We start from the raw sequence: 21,691 nt of genomic DNA, 5'->3' as shown, positions 1-21,691 counted from the left end.
CATCCCGGAACCTATGATCCTCTGATCTGGGTCTCCTCTCCATCCCTCGCACCAGGTTGCGGACTTTCGGTAACAGAGCCTTCAGCGTGGCATCCCCTACCCTCTGGAACGCTCTCCCCCCTGAAATCCCCAACACCCCAACCCTGGACACATTCAAAACTGCTCTCAAAATACACCTTTTCACCAAGGATTTTCCCCATTAGTTAGATTAGATTAGGTTCATTATCCCTTACCTGCCCTCACCCCCCCCCTTTTCCCCTATTGCCCCCTTTTCCCTAGCCCTCTTCATTGTGAAGCGACCTTGGGTTTCCTGAAAGACATTAGACATTTTATTTATTATTATTGTGTTCGTTTGTGTGTTAGGGCTGGGAGGTGTACCGAAATATGAAGGTTTACTGTCATGGATCCATGCAAGGCTATGGATTTTCACTATAGTCATCCACAATATAAGTTAATCAAAGAATAGTTTCTTGCAGCACAGCAGTATTAAAAGAAAGTCAATGAAAATAGAGTGAATGAAATAGCACCAGGACACATGTATTACATGATGAAGACATAAAATGATATCTCATTATAATTTGTACTGGAAATCTAAATACCGCCCACCCACTAATGTGTGTGATGGTGGGTGCATTGAGAAAACACCTGTTGTCTCTTGGGAGTTCACCCAACAGGCACTCTGTACTCAACAGTGCAAAAGTGTACTTACTGTAACAGTACATACTGTACTCAACAGTGCAAAAGTGTACTTACTGTAACAGTACACACACTTCCTTTTTGCTCATGAGTAACACAATGATGCAAGTGACTTCAAGCATTTCAAACCAATTAGTTTCCCCCATCCACTCCATAATATTATCATAAGTACGTGATCTCTTTGTTGGAACAGAGTGAGCGTGAACGAGTCCCAGGAGATGGATTATTATTTGCCAGTGGCCTGAAACAGTCTGAACCGAAATTGAACAAAATATCTTTTTAATCTATTTTTTCATAACTGCAACAGGAAAGGGAACATTAGTTCCCCAGAGGCGGATTCTCCACTTTCTCTTTGCAGAACTCTATGATGATGGTGATTGTGGTGTGTGCGTGTGTGTGCGTGTGTGTGTCTTTCTCTGTGTAGGAGGAGGGTTCAGTTCGTGGGCAGGCTGTGCTTTAGACTATTCAGGGATTGAGGCGCCTTGACTAACGGAGTGGGCGATGAATGAACCACACGTTGTCTTTGTAGAGAAGATCCCCTCCAAACGTTCAAAGTAGAGTCCTTTATTTCCATTGATTTTTTTTTACTCCTTTTTTTGTTAGCCTGTAGTCCCCATCTGTCGACATTTGATAACATTGATATCTGTGATGGATCACGGTTTATGTGGGTTTTATTTTAGTTTATTCTAGTGTGCTTTGGATGTATTTTGGGTAGGGATGCTCGATATTGGCTTTTTTACCTATACCGATATTGTCCAACTCTTAATTTCCGATACCGATATCAACCAATACCGATATATGCAGGGTTTCCCCCCCCCAAAAAACTGAATAATTTCAGGTAATTAACATTACATATGTATTGTTGTGGAATTAACATAACATTATGCATACTTTTGACAATAAATAAAATCAGAATTTGTTCTTACTTGCTTGCCTGGGTAAATAAAGGTTATAGAAATGTTTAAAAAAAAAATATTTAAACCGATACCGATATTTTCCGATATCGCATTTTAATGCCAATATCGGCCGATAATATCGGACATCCCTAATTTTGGGTTTTCTCTGGTGAGCTGTCAATCACCAGACACCAGTTATCTTTAAGTAGGCTTGGTTGACTGTGTTCGGATGCTTGTCCATTTCATATTTTCCCTCAATAGTAGAGGAGTGTCCCAAGCTCATGCTTCTAGTGTTTTCTCTGTCTCTAGTGTTGTTGGGGGGTGGGGGAAACTGTACAACTGTACAAGCAAAACTGTACATTGGAATAATTTGACGAAACCATACTTGGTTCCAAGAGGAGGGTCTTGTGTATTCTTGGGTTAGGTAATTTACTGTACATTGGAGGGGGTTGGGTTAGGACATTTACAGGGGCCAGTTTCGAATTGCAGTCTCCCGTAGGTGTTCTTTGAGAGTGGTTTTGAACGTCGTGGGTAGTGATTCACATTCCTTTACAGCTTTGGGTAGGGCGTTCCACATTGATGTGGCATAATTGCGAAACATGTTTAGTCCCTTGTTTGAGCCGAATCTGGGTTTAACATGATTTGTGGAGCTCCCTCTGGTGTTGTGGTCGTGGTATTCACTGACCTTTTGGGAAGTATTTTGACATGTACATGGGTACCTTGGTCGTGTAGTGTATCTTGTAGACCAGGCCCATTGCAAGTTGCTGTACTCTGTCGTCTACTCTAAGCCATCCTAGGTTGTCAAAGTGGGCAGGGGTGAGGTGGGTTCTAGGAGTCAGGCCAAGCAGTAGTCTGACCAGTTTGTTTTGAGATGTTTGTAATTTTGTTTTTAGCGCCTTTGAGGTGCTTTGGTACCATGAGGTGCAAGCATAGTCGTAGTACCCTTGAATGAGTGCTCCTGCCAGTCTTCAGGGTGTTCTTGTTTACCAGAGAGGAGATCCGGTACAAGAATCGAGTTTGTTGGTTGACTTTTTTTATTACATTGGATGCCATTTTGTCACAGGAAAGATTTGCCTCTAGGATGGAACCTAGGTATGTAATTGCATCTTTCCTTGTGACAATATTGTCACCCACTGTAACTGAGAAGCCGTCGGTCTTGCCGAGTTTGTTATTTGAACCGAAGAGAATGGACTCTGTTTTGCCCATGTGTAATGATAGTTTGTTATCGGCGAGCCATATGCAGATTTTGCCTAGTTCCCAGCTGAGGTTCCCCTTTTTGTGTGTGTCCCCCCAATCCTGACGGATATCAATGTGTTACTCAGATTATGAACATGATGAACAGTTTGCAATGATGTCGCCAGTGGTATTCACGTGTGTGTGTGTGTGTGTGTGTCACGGTCTGCATGTAATGGTCCTCACGTGCACGCGTATGTGTCCTCTTGTATCACGATACTGCTCTCAAGGCCATGGACAGTGGGCCAAAAAGTGAGGCCATTCTCCACCTTGCTGGTGAAGCTAGACTGCAGGCTTTACCAACCAAGTGCAACCTGACTCTGTTTCCCCAAAAGCCGTCTCACACAATGTGTCTTGCACCCCCTGCTATTCACATCCACGTCTAGAATCTGTTGCTCTGTATCTGTATGGCTGTATCTGCATGTACCAGCGAAGGCCCGTATTCTGCCAGACATGATTGTGTTGTTGCTCTGGTTGCTCCAGCTACAGAAAGGTGTTACTGTTCAGTACAAACGCAACAAGTGATGCCTGAATGATTTCATGTTACTTGTGATGTATTTATCAAATACTCTTTTGTTTTTCTCAATAGTATGTTTATTGATTTTTTAAACGAGATATACAACATATACATTTAGAGAAATAATATTAGAATCAAGAAAGTATGCCTTAAAATAAAAAAGCCCTCTCTCCCATCCTGAAGACAATTGAAAAATTGCACTTCAATCATTCTATTGTTTCCTTATTCAGCTCCAGGTTTCTCCTGCTCAAGCTACCCTTGGATGTCTGTGATGACTTCTACCCTCCTCCCCTCTCCTCTCTGTTCTCTTAGTCCCCTCTCCCCTCCCTCTACCCCCCACACCCCCTCTCTCCTCTTCCTCCTCTCCTCTCCCTCCTCCCCACTCTCCCCTTTAATATGTCAAATACTCTTGATATAGCTTTTGTCAGTGAAGACCATGAGAGAAGAGCTTACCCTACCCTGGTCTATCCCTGTAGTTGGAACAGGCCTTCCTGGACAAACTGACATGTCGGCCATCTTGATTTATAAATGCAGGCTGATGATGCTGATGCTGATATTTGGTCGTTCATCAGCTTGTCGTTAGTGGTTTGAGGGTCGCTGGCCTGCTGATTTTAAACGGGCCAAACTGGTTTTTGTTCTATCTTCGCTGTAAGGGATTATGATCTGTATATTCAAATGAAGTATCTAAAGTGTGTCTGTGTGTGTGTGTGTGTGTGTTTAGAAGGCAGGATCTGAGACAAGCTTGAGGAAGGATCTTGAGGGGCGTTTGAGTGACAACATTCGGCTCCAGAAGCAACTCAACCACAGCAAGACAGAACTACAGGATACCTATGACGAGTAAGGGTGTTTGTGTGTATGTGTGTGTGTGTGTGTGTGTCCATCCGTACTGTATGTGCAGTGTGTGGATAAAGCTTACACTAAGCTTCTAATTATTGCTCCAGTGGCCGTTTCTTTAACGGACCAATTCACTTTAGGATACTGCTGCCTGATTGATTCAGATGTTAATGAACATATTGACTGAATATCGACAACCCTTTGATGGTGTGTGGTGTGTGTGTTCAGACTGGCTGAGCTGCGGATGGCCAGGGAGGGGGCGGAGTCACGTGTGCGTCAGCAGGAAGACCAGCTGGCGGAGCTTCAGGAGGAGTTGAGGAGGGTCTCCGAGGACGTACCTCATACAGACTCCCTGCAGACGGTACTCGCACACATACACACATACACACACATACATACACACTATACATACACATATACACTATACACACACATACACACTATACATACATACTATATACTCTGGGTGTCATGAAGAGCGCTATATAATCCAAGTCGTCATTATTATTATTATTATGCATACACACTATACACACTATACATACACACACATACACACACACGATACACACTATACACACTATACATACATACATACATACATACATACATACATACATACATACATACATACATACATACATACATACATACACACACACTATACATACAAACTATACACACTATACATACATGCATACATACATACACACTATACATACAAACTATACACACTATATACCTCACATACACTCGCAGGTTGCTGACTGCGTGGACTGGATGCACCTGCAAAATGTATCCCCAATAGCCTCACTGCACACACACACTGAGCACACACACACACACACACATATGGTACACTCATGCTGAGTCGGCTGCCGACGGTATGGACCCCCACACACATACACCTACTGTACCTACACAGTTCAGCACAAAAACAAAACACTGACACACACAGCACACATACACAAACAAACACCCTCTAGTCCTGAAAAAAGGTTTATGTTTTCTAAATGAAAATACCCCTTTACTCGCCCCCCCCCCCCCCCCCCCATCTCTCTCTCCTTTCTCTTTACATCTTCCCTCTGGCTCTCGCCTCTCCCCTCTTTGCTCTCTCTCTCTCTCTCTCGGCAGGATGTAATGACTCTGCATGCGGAGCTGGCCGAGACAGCCATGTTGCGGCAGCGCCAGGAGGATACGCTGCGGCAGAGGGAGCGTGAGCTGACGGCCCTGAAGGGGGCGCTGAAGGACGAGGTGGAGGGCCACGACAGGGACATGGAGGCGTTGAGGGATCACTACATCCAGGACATGGAGAACTTGAGGACAGCCATGGAGCAGGTCTCCCAGGTACGGCAAGCCGGAGGGACGGTCTGACGATGGGGTTTTCAGACACGGGTGAAGTCAACTTCTTTCATCGCCAATTCCCATGTTATTCAAGAGCAACTAAAACGCAACAAATAAAATCCTTTGAGAGACTGCCATCTAATGGTTAAACACATCCTATTGCTGTCTTGGTGCCAGGCGACGTAGCTGTGATGACGTCACCTAGCGGCGCCAAGATCAGCCAATAGCAGATTGCAATAGCAATGTCATGCATTTAACCTTTAGATGGCAGTCTCTCAATGTGTGTGTTTGTGGTGGTTTAGTTGCTCTTTTAACCCTTTCACTACCACACTATAGAAGGTTAACCCTTTCACTACCATACTACGCTGGTAGTGAAAGGTTAACCTTCTGTAGTATGGTAGTGAAAGGGTTTAAAGATATTTACAATGTATGGGTTTGAATATTCCTCCTTTGTCCATCCCAGAGTGTGTTGAATATTGGTATATTACCACAAAGAAATAATGGTAGTAGTATTAGAAGTATAGAAGCATTTTTGCCCTCCCATGTTTGCCCTCTTCTGTGGTATGAGTAGCCTACCAAGTGTCCAATTATAGACATGTGAGCTACGGCACGGCTTACACAGCCAGAGCAGGTGCTTCGCCTCTCCGAAGGTATCAGTCGTAGTCTTTATCGTTTAATAAAGCAGCCACGAAGGCCAATATAACATATACATTTCTAATGCCTGCAATCATTGCCCTTTTGTTATATGAACGCCTATTCACATTATACACCTCGCCCACTTCTGCCATTGTCATGTGATAAAGATGCTAGCTAGTGTAGATACTGTAATACATTTGTGTGTGTGTGTACCAGTCCCAGGATGAGATCGAGGAGGAGAGGCAGAGGGTGAACGCCTCCATGCTCTCTCTAGAAGAGGAGCTGGAGGGCTCCAGAGACCAGGGTGACCAGTGGAAGGTCCAGCTGGACGTCACCACAGACGAGCTTCACACCACCAAGCATGAGTGAGTGTCTGACTCTTTTTTTTTTTTTAAACAATTTTATTTGCATTTTTGTATTACAAGCATACAAACAACATCATATTTGAATATTATTATCCTCTCAGTCGGTCTTCCAGGTACATATTATATAGACATAATGTACAACACCGTTAAATGGACAAATTATAAAGAAAGGGAAAAAAAAGAAAAAATGTAATACCCAAAAACAGAAATAATAAATACCGACTTAAGCAAAAGTTCCACAGACATAAATAATAAATTGAAAAAACATAAAGCAATCGTCCTACCCAAATGATAGAGATAGAGAATACTAACTAAAGCAAAAATGTGTGACATGGGTTCAGAGACCCTCCTTGAACCTCTTTCCTCCTTTACCCTTCTCCCTCTTGTGTTGCATTTGTTTCTTCCTCTGTGATGTCGTTTTCGTTCCCCTTATAGTCCCCCCACTTTCCCCATCTTTCCCCAAATTTCTCTTCCTGTAACCTCAGCATTTGTGTTATCCTCTCCATATCCTGTATCTCTTCCACTATTCCTACCCATTGTGCTATTGTCGGTGGGTCTTCCTTGTACCACAGTCTCGTTATTGCTTTTCTGGCCGCTATCAACATTATCTTTATTAAATATTTGTCCCCCCCTTGTATTCCCTCGTGTGTTAGGTCTCCTAAGTAAAGCACCAGTCCTGTTTGTGGTAATCCGTATCCTAGTATTCTGATCATTGCCTCCCCTATCTCCTCCCAATACCCCTTCAGCTTCTGACATCCCCAGAATATGTGTGTGTGATTTGCCCCCTCCTTCCCACACATCCTCCAGCAAGCTCTTTGTGTTGGTGCATATTTTCCCTTCAGTTCTGGGGTTATAAAGAATCTGATTATGTTTTTCCATCCAAACTCTTTCCATATCCTCGATCCTGTTGTTGAATGTTGTACCTCGCATATGTTCCCCCATTCCTTCCCTGTTATTTCTATCTCTAGCTCTCTCTCCCATTTCTCCCTTATGTAATCGGTCGTGTGTCCCTTGCTGTTCATTATAGCCCGGTATATTGCTGATATTACTCTTCCTTGCCCCCCTTCGTATGCCCATACTATCATCTTTATTATTCCATTCTGTTCTTCGTCTTTGGCCCCCCTTATTTCTTTGTTGTAGTAGTCTCTAACCTGTAGATATCTGAAGTGGTCCCTGTTTTCTAGTCCAAATTTCTCCTTAAATTTTTGTAGTGTCTGCATTTCCCCCTTCTCTATCATTTTGCATATCGCTGTTGCCCCCCCCCCCTCTCCCACCTTCTGAATCCATGGTCTAACCTCCCTGGTTTGAATCTCTTGTCATGTGCTACCCATCTCAGGACCCCTGACTGCTTCTCCAATTTGTGTGTTTTTATTACTCTGTTCCATATGGTCAAGGTGTATTTGGTGATTGGATCTAATAGTCCCTCTTTTTCTTTAAATAGTTCCCTATCTCCCACCAGAGCTTGTACCTTGTATCCCTCCCCTTCTTTTTCAATGTCTTTCCATCTTGCCTCATATCTGTCGTTACACCAGCACGTCACTGCTCTCAGTTGTGCTGCATAGTAATAATCTTGTAGGCTGGGTACTGCCATCCCTCCCTCTTCCTTTGGTAGTTGTAGTGTTTTATATCTGACCCGTGGTCTTCTCCCCGCCCATATGAACCTCGATATCAGTCTGTCCCTGTGACGGTGCGGCTCCGTCACTGACTTTGCGGGCAGTGCGCATACTGTACATACACACACACTCATTGTCTGTCTTTCCATATACCATAACCGTATAATGTAATGTGGTGCGTTTCATGTGGACAGCGCACATGGGAACGCACACACGCCATATGCCGCGGAGCACACACACACACACACACCAAACATTCCCTCTTGTCAGCTTTCGTAGGATGTCCGAATGCGCACAATCATTTCATTCCGTTTCCGTTGTTATAGCAGAATGACGTTCATACAGCAAGACATTCATTCATCACATCACATTTATTTACTCACAGTCATGATGCGTTCGCTTCGCTCTGCACTCCTAGGTTGACGTGTTGGCCAAGCAGAAGCACACATATCCGCCAGGTTAAATGGGAGGGGTTGACGCAAGGTAATCGTCACGTGAGCGATATGATTGTATTGTACTGTTTACTTGGTTATCTGTAATTTAAAACAGTTGGAAGTTATGTGATATAGTGGAGGATATATATTTTGTGTGTAGGAATTGGTTTAATGTGTTAAAAAGAATAATAATATGTACATCCTGTTTAAAGCCTAGTGGGAGGGGCTATTGGATACAAGAGAGCTGCTTTGGCCCAGGGACGTCAGTCTTGAATGGACTGAGTTACAGTGAAGGTAACCAGGATCCCTAGTACAACGTGTTGGTATTGCTTGTAGTAGAAGTAGTAGTGTATATTGTGTATTTAGACTTTGTGTAGTGTTAAGTATTAAGTATATTTTGTTTTGTTTATTTGTTTTCTCTTTTTCCACTTTTGTTAGATATAGTAAGTATAGGGTATTTTGGTTTACGTTACTTTCACTTTTCACATTTTTTGTAAAACTATATCACCTCTGCACTTTTGGGAGGCGGGAAATAAACACCCACCAACGAGATCTTTCGACTACGCCTGTTTATGAGAGAATCAAAGGAGTTCGGGAGAGGACCCCGTCACAGTCCCACTCCCTGAATTGATTCTGTGGTATTTGTATTGGTAGTGACTGGAATAGGTACAGTAACCTTGATAGTATGTTCATTTTAATGACCTCTATTCTTGAATTGAAGTCCAAGGGCATTACTGTCCATCTCTCTAAGTCTCTCTTGATGTTCTGATTTATCTGTGTATAGTTCGCCTCATATAGTTTCTCCACCCCTCTCGTGATGTTCACCCCTAAGTATTTAATCTTGTCCGTGTCCCATCTTATCCCGTACTGTTCCCTAATTTCCGTCGTTGGGGTATAGTTCCATGCTAAGGTCTGTGTCTTTGTCACGTTTAGTTTGTAACCTGAGTAGTGGCCATATTCCTTCAGTAGATCCATCAGTGCCGGGAAGCTCTTGTCTGGTTGCCTCATGTATACTATCACGTTGTCCGCAAATAGGCCTAGTTTATATTCCGTTCCCTTTATCCTTACTCCCTTAATGTCCTCTGTCTGTCTGATCAGTTGTGCCAGTGGTTCTATGAAAACGGCGAAGAGCGTCGGTGAGAGACAACATCCCTGTCTGGTAGCCCTCTCTAATCTGATTCTATCTGTCAAGCTGCCATTCACCTTAACCCTCGCTGTCGGTTCTTGATATAGCGCCTTGATCATCTTCATCGCCCTCCCGTTCAGTCCGAACCTCATCAATGTTTTATATAAAAATGTCCAGCTCACACTGTCTAATGCTTTTTCTGCATCTAGGCTAATCAGTACCGCGCTACCTCCTTGTTTTTGTATCTCCTCTACTATGTGTAATGTCTTTCTCATGTTGTCCTGTGTCTGTCTCCCTTTAATAAATCCAGTTTGATCTTCATCTATAATGTCTGGCATAAACGTCTCAAATCTCTTTGATATTATCGATGTATACATCTTGTAATCCACGTTGAGTATGGACACAGGTCTGAAACTACTACATAATTCTCTATCCTTTCCTTCCTTCGGTATCGTGGTGATTATGGCTTCCTTCCACGAGGGGGGCATTTTTCCCTCTTCCATCGTGTGTCTGAACGCCGCCCCTAACATGGGTGCTAATTCAGTTCTAAATGTCTTGTAGAATTCCGATGAGAATCCGTCGCTCCCCGGAGACTTGTTGTTTTTAGCTCTACTAATTGCCTCTTCCAGTTCTCGTTCCGTAATTATTTTATTTAATTCTTCATTCTGTTCTTTCCCTATCGATGGTAGCTCTAGCTTCTCCAGATATGCTTCTATTTCCTCTTCTCCCGCTGCTTTTGGCTGTGTGTATAGTTTCTCATAGTATTCTCTAAATGTCCTCTCTATTTCCGCTGGGTCTCTCAATATTTCATTAGTCTTTGTATCCCTTATTGTGTGTATCGTGTTCAACTTCTGTTGCGTCCTAATTCTCCTAGCCAACAGTCTGGTCGCTTTTGGTCCCCCTTCATAGTACGTTTGTTTCATGAACCTCGCTTTCTTTTCTATTTCCGTCAATAATTCCCTATTTATCCTGGCCTTTACTTCTTTGATTTCTCCGAGCGTTCCCTGTTCTTTTGATATCTGGTGTCTCCCCTCTAGATCCTTCAGCTTCCCTATCAGATTGTGATATGTCTCCGTTCTGGCTTTCTTCAGCATTGCTGTCTTCTCCATCAATTTCCCCCTTATCACCACCTTCAGTGTGTCCCATAGAATGTTCGGGTCTACCGTCCCGTTGTCATTTTCCTCCTTATACCTGGCTATCTCCTCCTTGATCTGACTCACCACCCCCTTGTTATTTAGTATTCCTACATTTAGTCTCCAGATCGTGTTCCTCCGTCTCCCTTCTAGATCTACTGTCAGATATATGGCACTGTGATCCGATATGTCCGCTACTCCTATTCTGCTCTCCCGTACCCTGTAACTGTCCCCCGTCGTCATCAAAAAATAGTCTATTCTCGCATATGTCACGTGTGGGTGTGAGTAATGTGTGTATTCCCTGTCCATGGCGTGCATCCCCCTCCAAACATCTGTAATTCCCATTTCCATCATCTGAATATTCATATATCTACTGATGGGTGCTCGTCCTTTTCTAGTACTCGTGGTGTCTAGGTCGTGATTCAGTACTATATTAAAATCTCCCGCGCATATCAATATCCCTTCTAGTTCCATCACTATCATATCAAAAATGGTCTCATATAAATCCCTCTCACTCTCTGGGGGTGCATAAACATTCACTAACGTAACCATTTGGCCCTCCATTTTACCCTTCACCAGAACAAACCTTCCCTCCTTGTCTCTTACTTCCTTGATCAATTCAAATTTGACTGTTTTTGATTAACGTGATTACTCCTCTCCTCGGGTTCCGTTTAAAGGAACTATAGTATGCATTTTCATATCCAAATCTCTTCAGTTTCTCATGATCCTGTGCTACCAAATGTGTCTCCTGCAGAAAAATCACTTCCATCTCACTTTTTTTACATTTCAACATCACTTTGCCCCTCTTTATCGCATTATTCATTCCATTAACGTTTAACAACATCATTTTTATACCTCTGTCCTTCATTCTGACCAAAGACCCTCATTTCCTAGGTCCCTCTCAATGTGTCTCATATGTTCCAATGTCCCTCCTTCCTCCCAAACCCGTGTGTGGTGTCTTCTGTGTACCCCTTTTTACTTTCTTTTCCTCCCCTCTATTTTCTATGTGATGTCCATTTATCCCCTTAATCCCTTCCAACTGTGTTACTTGCAGCGTGTGTCTATGTATTTGTTTCAGTATGTTCTGTGTCCCGTCTATCATACCTAGTTATATTTCCATTTATTTCCTCCATCAGCATGTGTATTATGTGTCCATGTATACGTTATGTTCATTCCTATATCCTGCCTCTACCTGGGAATGTGTGTTTATGCATATGTTATTTCAGTTTCTATATTTTGTCTCTATTTGGATAGTTTTTTCAATCTCTTGTGCGTGTACTCATCCGTTCACCTCCTCCCGCCTCCTCTCCCCTCCTTCTCCGTCTCTGGCCTCCTCGTCCGTCTCCGCCCTCGGTCTGTCACGTCTCACCTCGGCCTTCTCCTCTCTCCTCCCTCCTCTCCCTGGTTTCGGTCTCCTACTCTGGTCCATCTGCGTGCCCCCTCCAATCTCTGCTGCAGGCTCCGCGTCTGGTCCTCCTGTCTCCTTCCTTCTCCATCCTCCGCCATCTGCATCCCCCGTCGTCTCATCTCCTGCGCCGCCTCCCGCGCCGTCGCGTACGTCACCGTCCCTTCCTTCCAGTGAATCCTTAGCGAGGTCATGGGTGATTGGAATCTCATTCCGTTTTCTTTCAGAATTCTCTTCAGTCCCGCGTAGGACCTGCGTGTTATTGCTACCACTGTCGAGTAATCGTGATCAAACGATAGTCTTTTCCCTTCGATTTCTATCTTCTTGGTCCACGCGGTTCTGAGTATCAATTCCTTAATCTCAAATCTCAGAAAGTTAATAATCACCGCTCTCGGAGGTCTGTCCGGTTTCGGTCTCGGAGCCAACGCCCTGTGGGCCCTCTGAATCTCCATTTTTTCCAGTCCCGTCTCCTTCAATTGCTCTTTGATAAGCTTTTCTACATATTGGGTCACCGATTCCCCTTCGACTCCTTCTTTCAATCCCCATATTCTGATGTTATTTCTCCGTGACCTCCCCTCCATGTCCGATATCTTTGCCTCCATCTGTTCTTGTTTTTGAATCGCACATGTTAATACCTCGTGTACAGTGATGGGAATAACGGCACTATAAGTAACTTCGTTACTAACGGCGTTCGTTTTTTCAGTAACGAGTAATCTAACGGATTACTCTTCCAATCTTAATAACGTCGTTACCGTTACTACAAAAAAATGCGGCGCGTTACTATGAATGAACCTGTTTCTTTCATCAGACATATCTCTGCGCCGAGAGGCAATAATGTTCTTCCTTGTTTAGTGGACAGTGCGCGAGCCAAGCATACATGCTGACGATTGGCTGAGGTTGAATACAATGTCATGGTAAGCCAATCGGAGGAGGTGGGCGGGTGTCTAAAGCATCCAGAGTCTGACACACAGCGCGACAAGACAAGCGATCACTGATCAGTCAGCATGAGGCCGCGGTCCGTGTAGTGTACGTTTTGAGCTCAAAAACGAATCCAACGAACAACATGAGACCGCGGGTCCATGAGCGTTTTGTGTTCACTCTTTGCAGGGCACTGAGTGGCTCTACTGCAGTGCTGACAGCCTTATCAACAGTGCTGCACTTCCTGGTTTAATAGCACAGGCTTCAGCTGCTCAGAGATATATCTCTGTAGTTTCAAGTTCAAGTTTCTTTAATAGTTGTCATACAGAAGTACAGAATACTTTTATACAAAATGCTTCTTACTGTTACGCTCCAGAGACTGTGCAAGACAAGATAAGTATGAAATAAAATAACATAGTAAAATTAGAAGTAAAAAAAAAATGAGGTCACAGTGTTCAGTTTAGACATATGTACAATGTTCGATGCAGAATAGACGTAGTTACCATACAATATACAATACTGTGCAGTGTACTAATATACAATACTATATAGTGCAAGGCAGAAATGGAGAAATGGGACGAGGTGCAATTTAGGTACAATTCACAGTAGGTGTACGAGTTGTAGTGCAAATCCTTTATCAATAAATATAAAGTGTAAGTGTGTTTGTGTGATCTAAAGTGTGGAGAGTGGGTGCTGCAGTGTGTTGTTTGAGTGAGTGAGTGTGTGCGTGTGGGTGTGTGTGCTGTGTGCATTTGATGGTTGTTGCATAGTGATTATTGTTCGTTTAGCAGCCTGATGGCCTGGGGATAGAAAAAAATGTCATGCATGTCTTAAATGTAATGATTAGATTAGTTTAGATGATTCGATTAGCTTCTTATATCTGTATGTTGTGTATGTCATTGATTGAAAAGTTTATTAACAGATTGCAGAATGGGTACAGTACAGTACAGCTCAATACATACAATTGTTAAGGGGATGCAGACCAGAGAAAGACTTTCGTCATAAATGTCATGAATTGAAAATGGGGGACCCTGATGTAAACAAGACGAAACTCTTTCTCTGGTCTGCATCCCCTTAACAATTGTGTGTATTGAGCCGTACTGTATTGTACCCATTCTGAAATCTGTTAATTAAAATGTTCAATCAATCAGTATATATTTGTTATTTATTTTTGGTATAGTGCTTAACAAGCATAATTTAATGTTGCCCAGTTGTGGCCTGTTGAGGGGCAATACATATCAAAAGTTCCAAAACATCTATTCTGTTTGTATTTGTATGATCCACTATATAAACATAGTAATTATAATATCTATATAGCCTACATGGCATTTGATTGGAGGCTAGTCTCACTTTGTCCCACAGCAACATTAAAATAGTTTAGATTTGTGTATGTTGTTTATGTAAAAAAAAAATCTTGAAAGTAACGCAATAGTTACTTTCTGAAGTAACTAGTTACTTTTATAATTTGTAACTGAGTAAGTAATTTAGTAACTTTTTGGAAGAAGTAACTAGTAACTGTAACTAGTTACTTTTTTAAAGTAACTTGCCCAACACTGCTCGTGTATCTCTGTGTTCCATTCCTCCGCTTGCGCCGTTCTAGTTTGTAACTCGGTCATGTTTCTGTCCTGTTCCGCCATCTTCTCATCCACCCTTTTGAGTTCTGTATTCATTTCACCTCTGAAGTCCTCCTGTTCCTTCCTTAATTCCTCCCGTAACTTCCCAATATCATTCCTTATCGCCGCTGTTATGTTCTCCAATATCCCGGCCTGCATGACCACGGCCCATCCTGGCATTCCCGTGTCTGCCACAGCGGGACCTCCCCCTTCTTCCGCCTGTCTCTTCTCGGCTTCGCTTCCGGGACTCTGTTTCTTCAAATTCTCCTCTTCTCGTGTGTTCTCCATTTCTCTTTCCTTCACAATCGTTGTCTCTTCCTTACTTCTTGTGTGCATTTTCATTTTTAATCGCTTTTCGGGTCCTTTTTTATCCGTTTTTTCGCTCATTTGACCAGGAGCTCTACCGCACGTGTGTTACCCGTCTGCTCTCATATCGGAAGTGAGTGTCTGACTCTTATGTCGTATATATATCTGTACCATGATCTCAACTAAAAAGCAAGTCTGTAGACGGTGAACATGTTCACAGCCAGTACCACCGGCACCTACATGTACCACTGGTTTTTGTGAAGTTGGTGTAGATCACGACTGTCCAAACTAGCGCCAGTGGGCCAAATTCTGCCCTACACAATGTGCTTCTTGGCCCTCTGAAACTAGCGCCAGTGGGCCAAATGCTGCCTTTACACAGTGTGCTTCTTGGCCCTCTGAAACTAGCGCCAGTAGGCCAAATTCTGCCCTACACAGTGTGCTTCTTGGCCCTCTAAAAGCAGTGGCTTTTGTGAGGGAATAGTCCCCAGACCCCCCCTCAAACAATCCCCCAGCAACCTTCCCCCCATCCCATTACCAATCACCCTTTGTCTCCCACCTTCAACCCCCTCACCTGATACCACCCCCCTCTCCATCTCCTAACTCACCCCCCCCCCCCCTTCCTTACCTCACCCCTCCTCTTCCTGATCCCCTCTCCCCTCTAATTCACCCTAATCCGGGACCTAGCCGCCATTCTACCCAGAATTCCCCTCTCTCTCCCCTATAAAGAGCCACGCCTGAGTGGACTCTGGAGCTCACCTGGGGACAGGTGTTGTGGAAATTATTATAAGAGCAGAAAGTGAGCGGCAGTAAACATTTTCTGAGTCCAAAGCTGAATAAAAATGATCATAGATTTATTCCCTCATATGGCCATACAAGGATTAATGCTCAGCTCCAAATCAGAGAACCACAGTGTACACAGGTGTCTGACCAGGAAATGAGACAGAGCCCTGGTCAAACATACAAGTAAATACACATGAAATGACGTCCAGATATGACAAAAAGGTAAACAAAATGGGCCCAGTTAGGGAAATCAATAACAGACTGGCTCAATAGCTTTGTTATGGCTTTAGCATAGGAGGAAAACAGCCTACAGCTCCCATAACCTTGGAGTCTTTAAAGAGACACACACACTGTGGCCTAGTGTCTGGGCCGTTATGCTAGTTGGTCACATTACTTAGTCAAACTGTACAGATAGGATACATATTGTAACACAGATGTATAGACCTAGATAACATTCCCATAACACAGGAGGCCACTGTCCCGGTTGAGTCATCCAGCTATGTTTACTCTGAATAAACCTTTGTTTAACCAAGTCTACCTGACGCCGGTCTACCTTCATTGATCCGGGAGGATTCTCCCACACTTTCAAACTGTGATCCCCTGCAGGGGGTCAGGTGGATCATGAGGGATGAGGGCCAAACGGTTGCAAATAGCCTAATATCCTTATCCAAGTGAACAGAATGTAACGCTGTATTATTTTCACAAACATTTTTGCCTTCATCTGTCACCCTACGTCCCACCTATAGCCCCCCTGCTGGGGACTCACGTTGGAAAAGCACTGCTCTAAAGGATCCTATAGTAGCAGGATGTTCTACTTTTCATCTATTCCGATGTCATTCTATCTTGATATTAGACCTAAAGGAACGTATTTACGTGATTTCTAAACCAGTGACGTTACATTATTTGGCCCACTGTCCACGTTACATTCCAGCCCTCGAGAGTGCTAGAAACAACAACATAGCTCCCAGACCAGAGCGTTGTTGGTTTTTAAAATGACTCTCTATTGTACCGTCTACTCTACTGGCTCATGGCTCATTTTGGCCCCCAGATGCGGAGACTGTTCTCAGCCTGTTATCTGGCAACGTAGTCTCTATGTACTCTGTTGCTAAGGGTGAGATGTTTGCCTCCAGGTATTTGCATTCTGATACCGGTACATTAGCGAGGATTCCCATGAGCTCATGCTTTTACAAGAAACCTATACCTCATATTTCAACCTTCAACCCTTTGAAAGCCTTTTCTACTAATCGTGTAGAAATACAGGAACTAGATTGTATCTCCATCGTGTCCAATGACGTTGAGGCAGACTCCTGTTTGCCTCCTTTTTTTAATGCATGCATTCTGTTCTCTTTCACCCGACTCTTCATTGGGCAGGAACGGGCAGCGCAGGAGAAGTCAAATGTGAGGGAGAAAAACAAGCTGACGTGTTTGGTTTGAGTACAATAGTTTAGACGGCCTAACCCTAATAACTAATAAATAAATAATAATTCAGTCTACGTGCTCATATCTCAACTTGTATTTTGTCCATAGTGACATCTATTCTTCTGTTTTTTACTACATTGGTGATTCTTACTAACTATAATCCAGTGATGATAAACCCAGTGATTATAATCAACTAAGCAAAATTATCAGTCAGGATTAATGAGAAATTGATTTAGTTTCATTCAAGGTATCATAGACAATTGATTAAACCCTAAACCATATCATTGTAAATCCTAATCAATCAATAACATAGATTTTTATTCAAATATGTATTTTTGTGGCCCTTTTTTGTATTAGTTAAAAGCACTGTCATAACTAACACAATTGGCAGTGTTAGAGGGTGGGAAACCCGGCGAGGGTGGGTCCTGGTCGTTGTAAACAGCGACTCCTACAGTTCGGTCGGGGCACCTGCACAGCGAGGGAAAGACCTGGGGGAGGTAGTGTGATCCTTCCACACGTTACACTCCCCCAGTGAGAGTCCGCACTGCCAGGTGAAAAAAGTGGTGGGCTGGGTACACATGTGTCGGAGGAAGCATGTGATAGTCTCCGCCTTCCCGGACCGACGGTAGGGGGTAGAGTGCGCAACGACCAGGAGGGGGGATTGGGAATTGGCATAAGGACTAACATTGGGATGGGAGAAAAATGGAAAAAAGGAGGAAAAAGATAATAAAAAATAAAAAAGCACTGTCATAATGAATCATTCAGCAAATCAAAAATCGTTCTTCATAAAAGGAAGACAAATCCTGGCTGTTGGTTTCTTTTGAAGTCTTGGATCAGTCTGTGAAGTACTGAGTATTTTGTTGCCTTCCGTACATCTCGGCATCTCTGGTCCAATTGCTGTGAGTTTTAGATGTGTGCGTGTAGTGTGTACTGTATATGTGTGTGTTCTTGCAGCCTGTGTGTGCTTGCTTGTATGTGTGACTTTGTGATATTGACTACCTTTCTTTGTGCAGGCTCCTGAAATCTAGACTGGAGAAGGAGGAATTTGAGGGAGAGCTGAAAGATCTTCAGGATTCCCTGATGGCCATGAAGAAACAAATGCCTGGGTTTGAGGATGAACATTCATATACCGAGGTAGTTTAGGCACATGGCGGTGTACAGATAGTGACGGTCGTGAGGGAACAAATGCCTGGGTTTGAGGGCCAGTGTGTGCAGTGGTGGAAGTGCCCACTTAAAGGAACACGCCAAACTTTTGGGAAATTAGCTTACCCTCTTCTCCAGAGAGAGACAAGAAGATAGACATTGGAGGTTGGGGGGGGGGGGGGTAGGGGGTGGGTGGGCGACACTGTACACTGTACATTGGAATACTGACAAAGCCATATTTGGTCATTTACTGTACAACTGGGTTAGGACATTTGTGGGGGCCAGTTTCAAATTGCAGTCTCCTGTAGGTGTTCTTTGAGAGTGGGTAGTGATTCACATTCTTTTACAGCTTTGCGTAGGGTGTTCAACATTGATGTGGCATAATTGCGAAACGTGTTTAGTCCCTTGTTTGAGTCGAATCTGGGTTTAACATGATTTGTGGAGCTCCCTCTGGTGTTGTGATCGTGGTATTCACTGACCTTTGGGAAGTATTTTGACATGTACATGGGTCTCTCTTGTCTCTCTCTGGAGAAGACGGTACGCTAATTTCACAAAAGTTTGGCATGTTCTTTTAAGCAAAAGCAGAAATGGTCAGACTCTTGTAGACTCTGTCTTCTGTTCAGAATTCGAGTAAAAGTATTAACAAACTTGATATCACATATATTCAAATTCAAGTACTTATTCAATATCATGTCCCTAGTGTTTCCATATGAAGAAGATGCGTTAACCTCTAATAGCTTAACGTGAAAGGTTTTTGTGATCCACTTATGTCTCTAAGTGAAAAAGTACTTAATTATAACAAATTGATTGTGCGTCTTGTATGCAATTCCCTTTTTATTAAAAGTATATATCACTTGCGTGTGTTCTAGATAAATATGGTGGAGCAATAAGTAAGATATTCACATTGAGCTGCAGTTGTAGAGTAAAAATATTCAGTACCCTGAAATAGAAATATTACAGTAACCCTCCCTGGTTATGTGGGTTAAGTGCATGACATCCTCTATTCTGTTTTATGATTCTATTTATTGTGTTTTAGTGGATCATAATATTCACAACTATACACACTTGTTATTCATACTCATGCCGCTGCCACCCCCCCCACCCCCCCACCCCTTTCCCTCTCTCTCTGTCGTGCGCTCTCGCACATTCCTCTCCTTGTGCGCCGTATTCATCTTTGATTGCTTATCCCAAGGACCTTCAGCGTTGCCATGACGATCTGAAGCAGGCTCGCTCCGAGCTGGACAGACAAAAGGCAGAGTTGGACGAGAGCGGCGAGGAGCTTCGAACCCTGAGGAAAGCCGGCGAGGAGAGGGAGGCGGAGCTCGTGTCCGAGATTGGCAGGTTGAAGGACCAGTCGCGGATGGACAGGGAGGAGCTGGAAAGGGCGGTGGAGAAGGCAAAGGAGGTGAAGCAACCCCAGAAAGCGTCGGAACGATGAGATACACTTTGTTCATCAAATACAATGAACATAGCAGAATGTGTCCTGGTGGCAAAGGTGCAGCTCCACCATATGAAAGGCACTGCACGTTAGCCTAGCTTAGCACCATGAATGGAAGCGGACAGTGCCGGTTAGCCTAGCACATAACATATTGCCCAATGACAAGTGGGCCTCGCAGAGAGATGGTGAAATAAATAATAGATGGCAGCAGCCTTTACAGAATAGTGTATTCAAATGTGTGAGAAGAGGTTTAACTTATACCCTTCTCTCTCTCTCTCTCTCTCTCTCTCTCTCTCTCTGTCTTGCTCTCATACTCATTTCTTCCACTCCCTTTCTCCTTCTCTCTAGTCATTAGTTGGATCCTCACCGGCGAAGACCCAGACGGACGAGCTCTCAAACCAGGAGCTTCAAGAAGCCAACACCCGCCTTCGAGAAAGACTGACCCGCATGGTATAGCGCAGATAAAACACCTACTCGCATACAGTGAATATCACTCTGGCTGCACACACACAACAATATATAGACCACTAGTGCATGGAAACTGCCCTCCCACACAAAGACGCCTACGCAGTACGCACACTCAAAGACATTCAAAGCCAAGGGAATTAAACTGAATTCTGCTGAAGGTAATGAACTGGACACGAATAAAAACCTCAGTAGGCTCGTAAAAAATACCTCACAGGAGGAGACTTACGTTTACACTTGACTTGCATACTTCATTTTATGCATATAGCCACATTACATATTGCCATTGGACACTTTTATCCAAATGAGCCTTCTAGTTCTAGGAGAGCATATATTTTTACTAGGGGGTGGGATTCAAACCTCTAACCTGTGGTCCTGGTTTGGCGCTTTGAGCAAGACACTGACAGTTGGGGGGTTCAATTCCCAATGGTGCTACCCATACTGAAAAATTATGCAGTCATTGCGTTGTAAAGTGTTTTGAGTATTGCTTGTACTAGTAACATAACATAACATACGCATAATATACGTACTGTAACCATTGGTTGCTTTCTGGTTGCCCAGACGAGGCTCCACTCCAGTGTGCCCCTGAGCTCCGAGACTGAGGAGGCCCTGGAGGATGAGAACCGCACCCTGAAGTCCCAGCTGGAAGAGGCCAAGAGAGGAGTCACCCGACTGGGCAAGGAGAGGGACGAGTTCGCCCGGCGGCTGGAGGAGAGGGACCTGGAGAGGGAGGCGCTGCGGAGGAGCAAGAGTGACCTGGAGGAGCAGAAGAGACTACTGGACCGTTCCCTGGAGAAGATCAACAAGGAGGTGTGTGTGTATGGGGTGGCGGCTGTTGACTGTCTGTCTAGTTCTGTTTTATATAGTAAGTAGGATTCCAGTACAGATGAGCCCTTGTAGAAAGAGGAAAAACGAGTGGCCGGATACTGATGGATGGATGGATGGATGCATTTATAGTCCTCAGTTCATATACCTGTAACATAATAAAACAACACCCAGTCTCGCAGCATGGTGTTACACAAGTTAACTAACATCAGGAACCACAGACTGGCCCTGCACTACGTGTTAATCAGAGCAAAACTCTTAACGCATACAGTGTGGCACTTCAAAGTCCCAGATATCTGACTGACGAGAAGTAAGCGGTGGTTAATGGTAAACGTAGTCTCTCTCTCTCTCATTCTCTCACTCACTCACAGATGGAGCTGATGATGGGCGACTCCCGCCAGTCAGTGGCGGACCTGCAGGTCCAGCTGGATGACTACCGGGAGCGCTCCAGGAAGGACCTGCTGGACGCCCAGCGCAACAGCAAGGACCGCCTGGCCGAGCTGCAGAGGGCCCAGGGCACCCTCAAGACTCAGCAGGAAGAGGTGTGTGTGT

General features: G+C 43.9%; 1 protein-coding gene across 2 annotated transcripts in view; it reads left to right on the top strand.

Moving 5' to 3' along the window:
• Positions 1-21,691, top strand: part of cgnb (cingulin b) — a 54,038-nt gene that overhangs the window by 10,739 nt on the left and 21,608 nt on the right. For both annotated transcript variants that reach the window (XM_084313113.1, XM_084313112.1), the window contains exons 5-13: positions 4,064-4,179; positions 4,405-4,537; positions 5,311-5,523; positions 6,373-6,521; positions 18,282-18,402; positions 19,604-19,816; positions 20,198-20,299; positions 20,876-21,124; positions 21,511-21,681. In XM_084313113.1, the coding sequence (XP_084169239.1) occupies positions 4,064-4,179; positions 4,405-4,537; positions 5,311-5,523; positions 6,373-6,521; positions 18,282-18,402; positions 19,604-19,816; positions 20,198-20,299; positions 20,876-21,124; positions 21,511-21,681 (1,467 nt within the window). The remainder of the gene's footprint in view (positions 1-4,063; positions 4,180-4,404; positions 4,538-5,310; positions 5,524-6,372; positions 6,522-18,281; positions 18,403-19,603; positions 19,817-20,197; positions 20,300-20,875; positions 21,125-21,510; positions 21,682-21,691) is intronic.

This window comes from Notolepis coatsorum (genome assembly GCF_963971535.1).
Source record: "Notolepis coatsorum genome assembly, chromosome: 4".
NCBI classification, from domain to species: Eukaryota; Metazoa; Chordata; class Actinopteri; order Aulopiformes; family Paralepididae; genus Notolepis; species Notolepis coatsorum.
The sequence above is the reverse complement of the archived record's forward strand: the minus strand, read 5'-3'. Positions and strand labels throughout refer to the sequence as shown.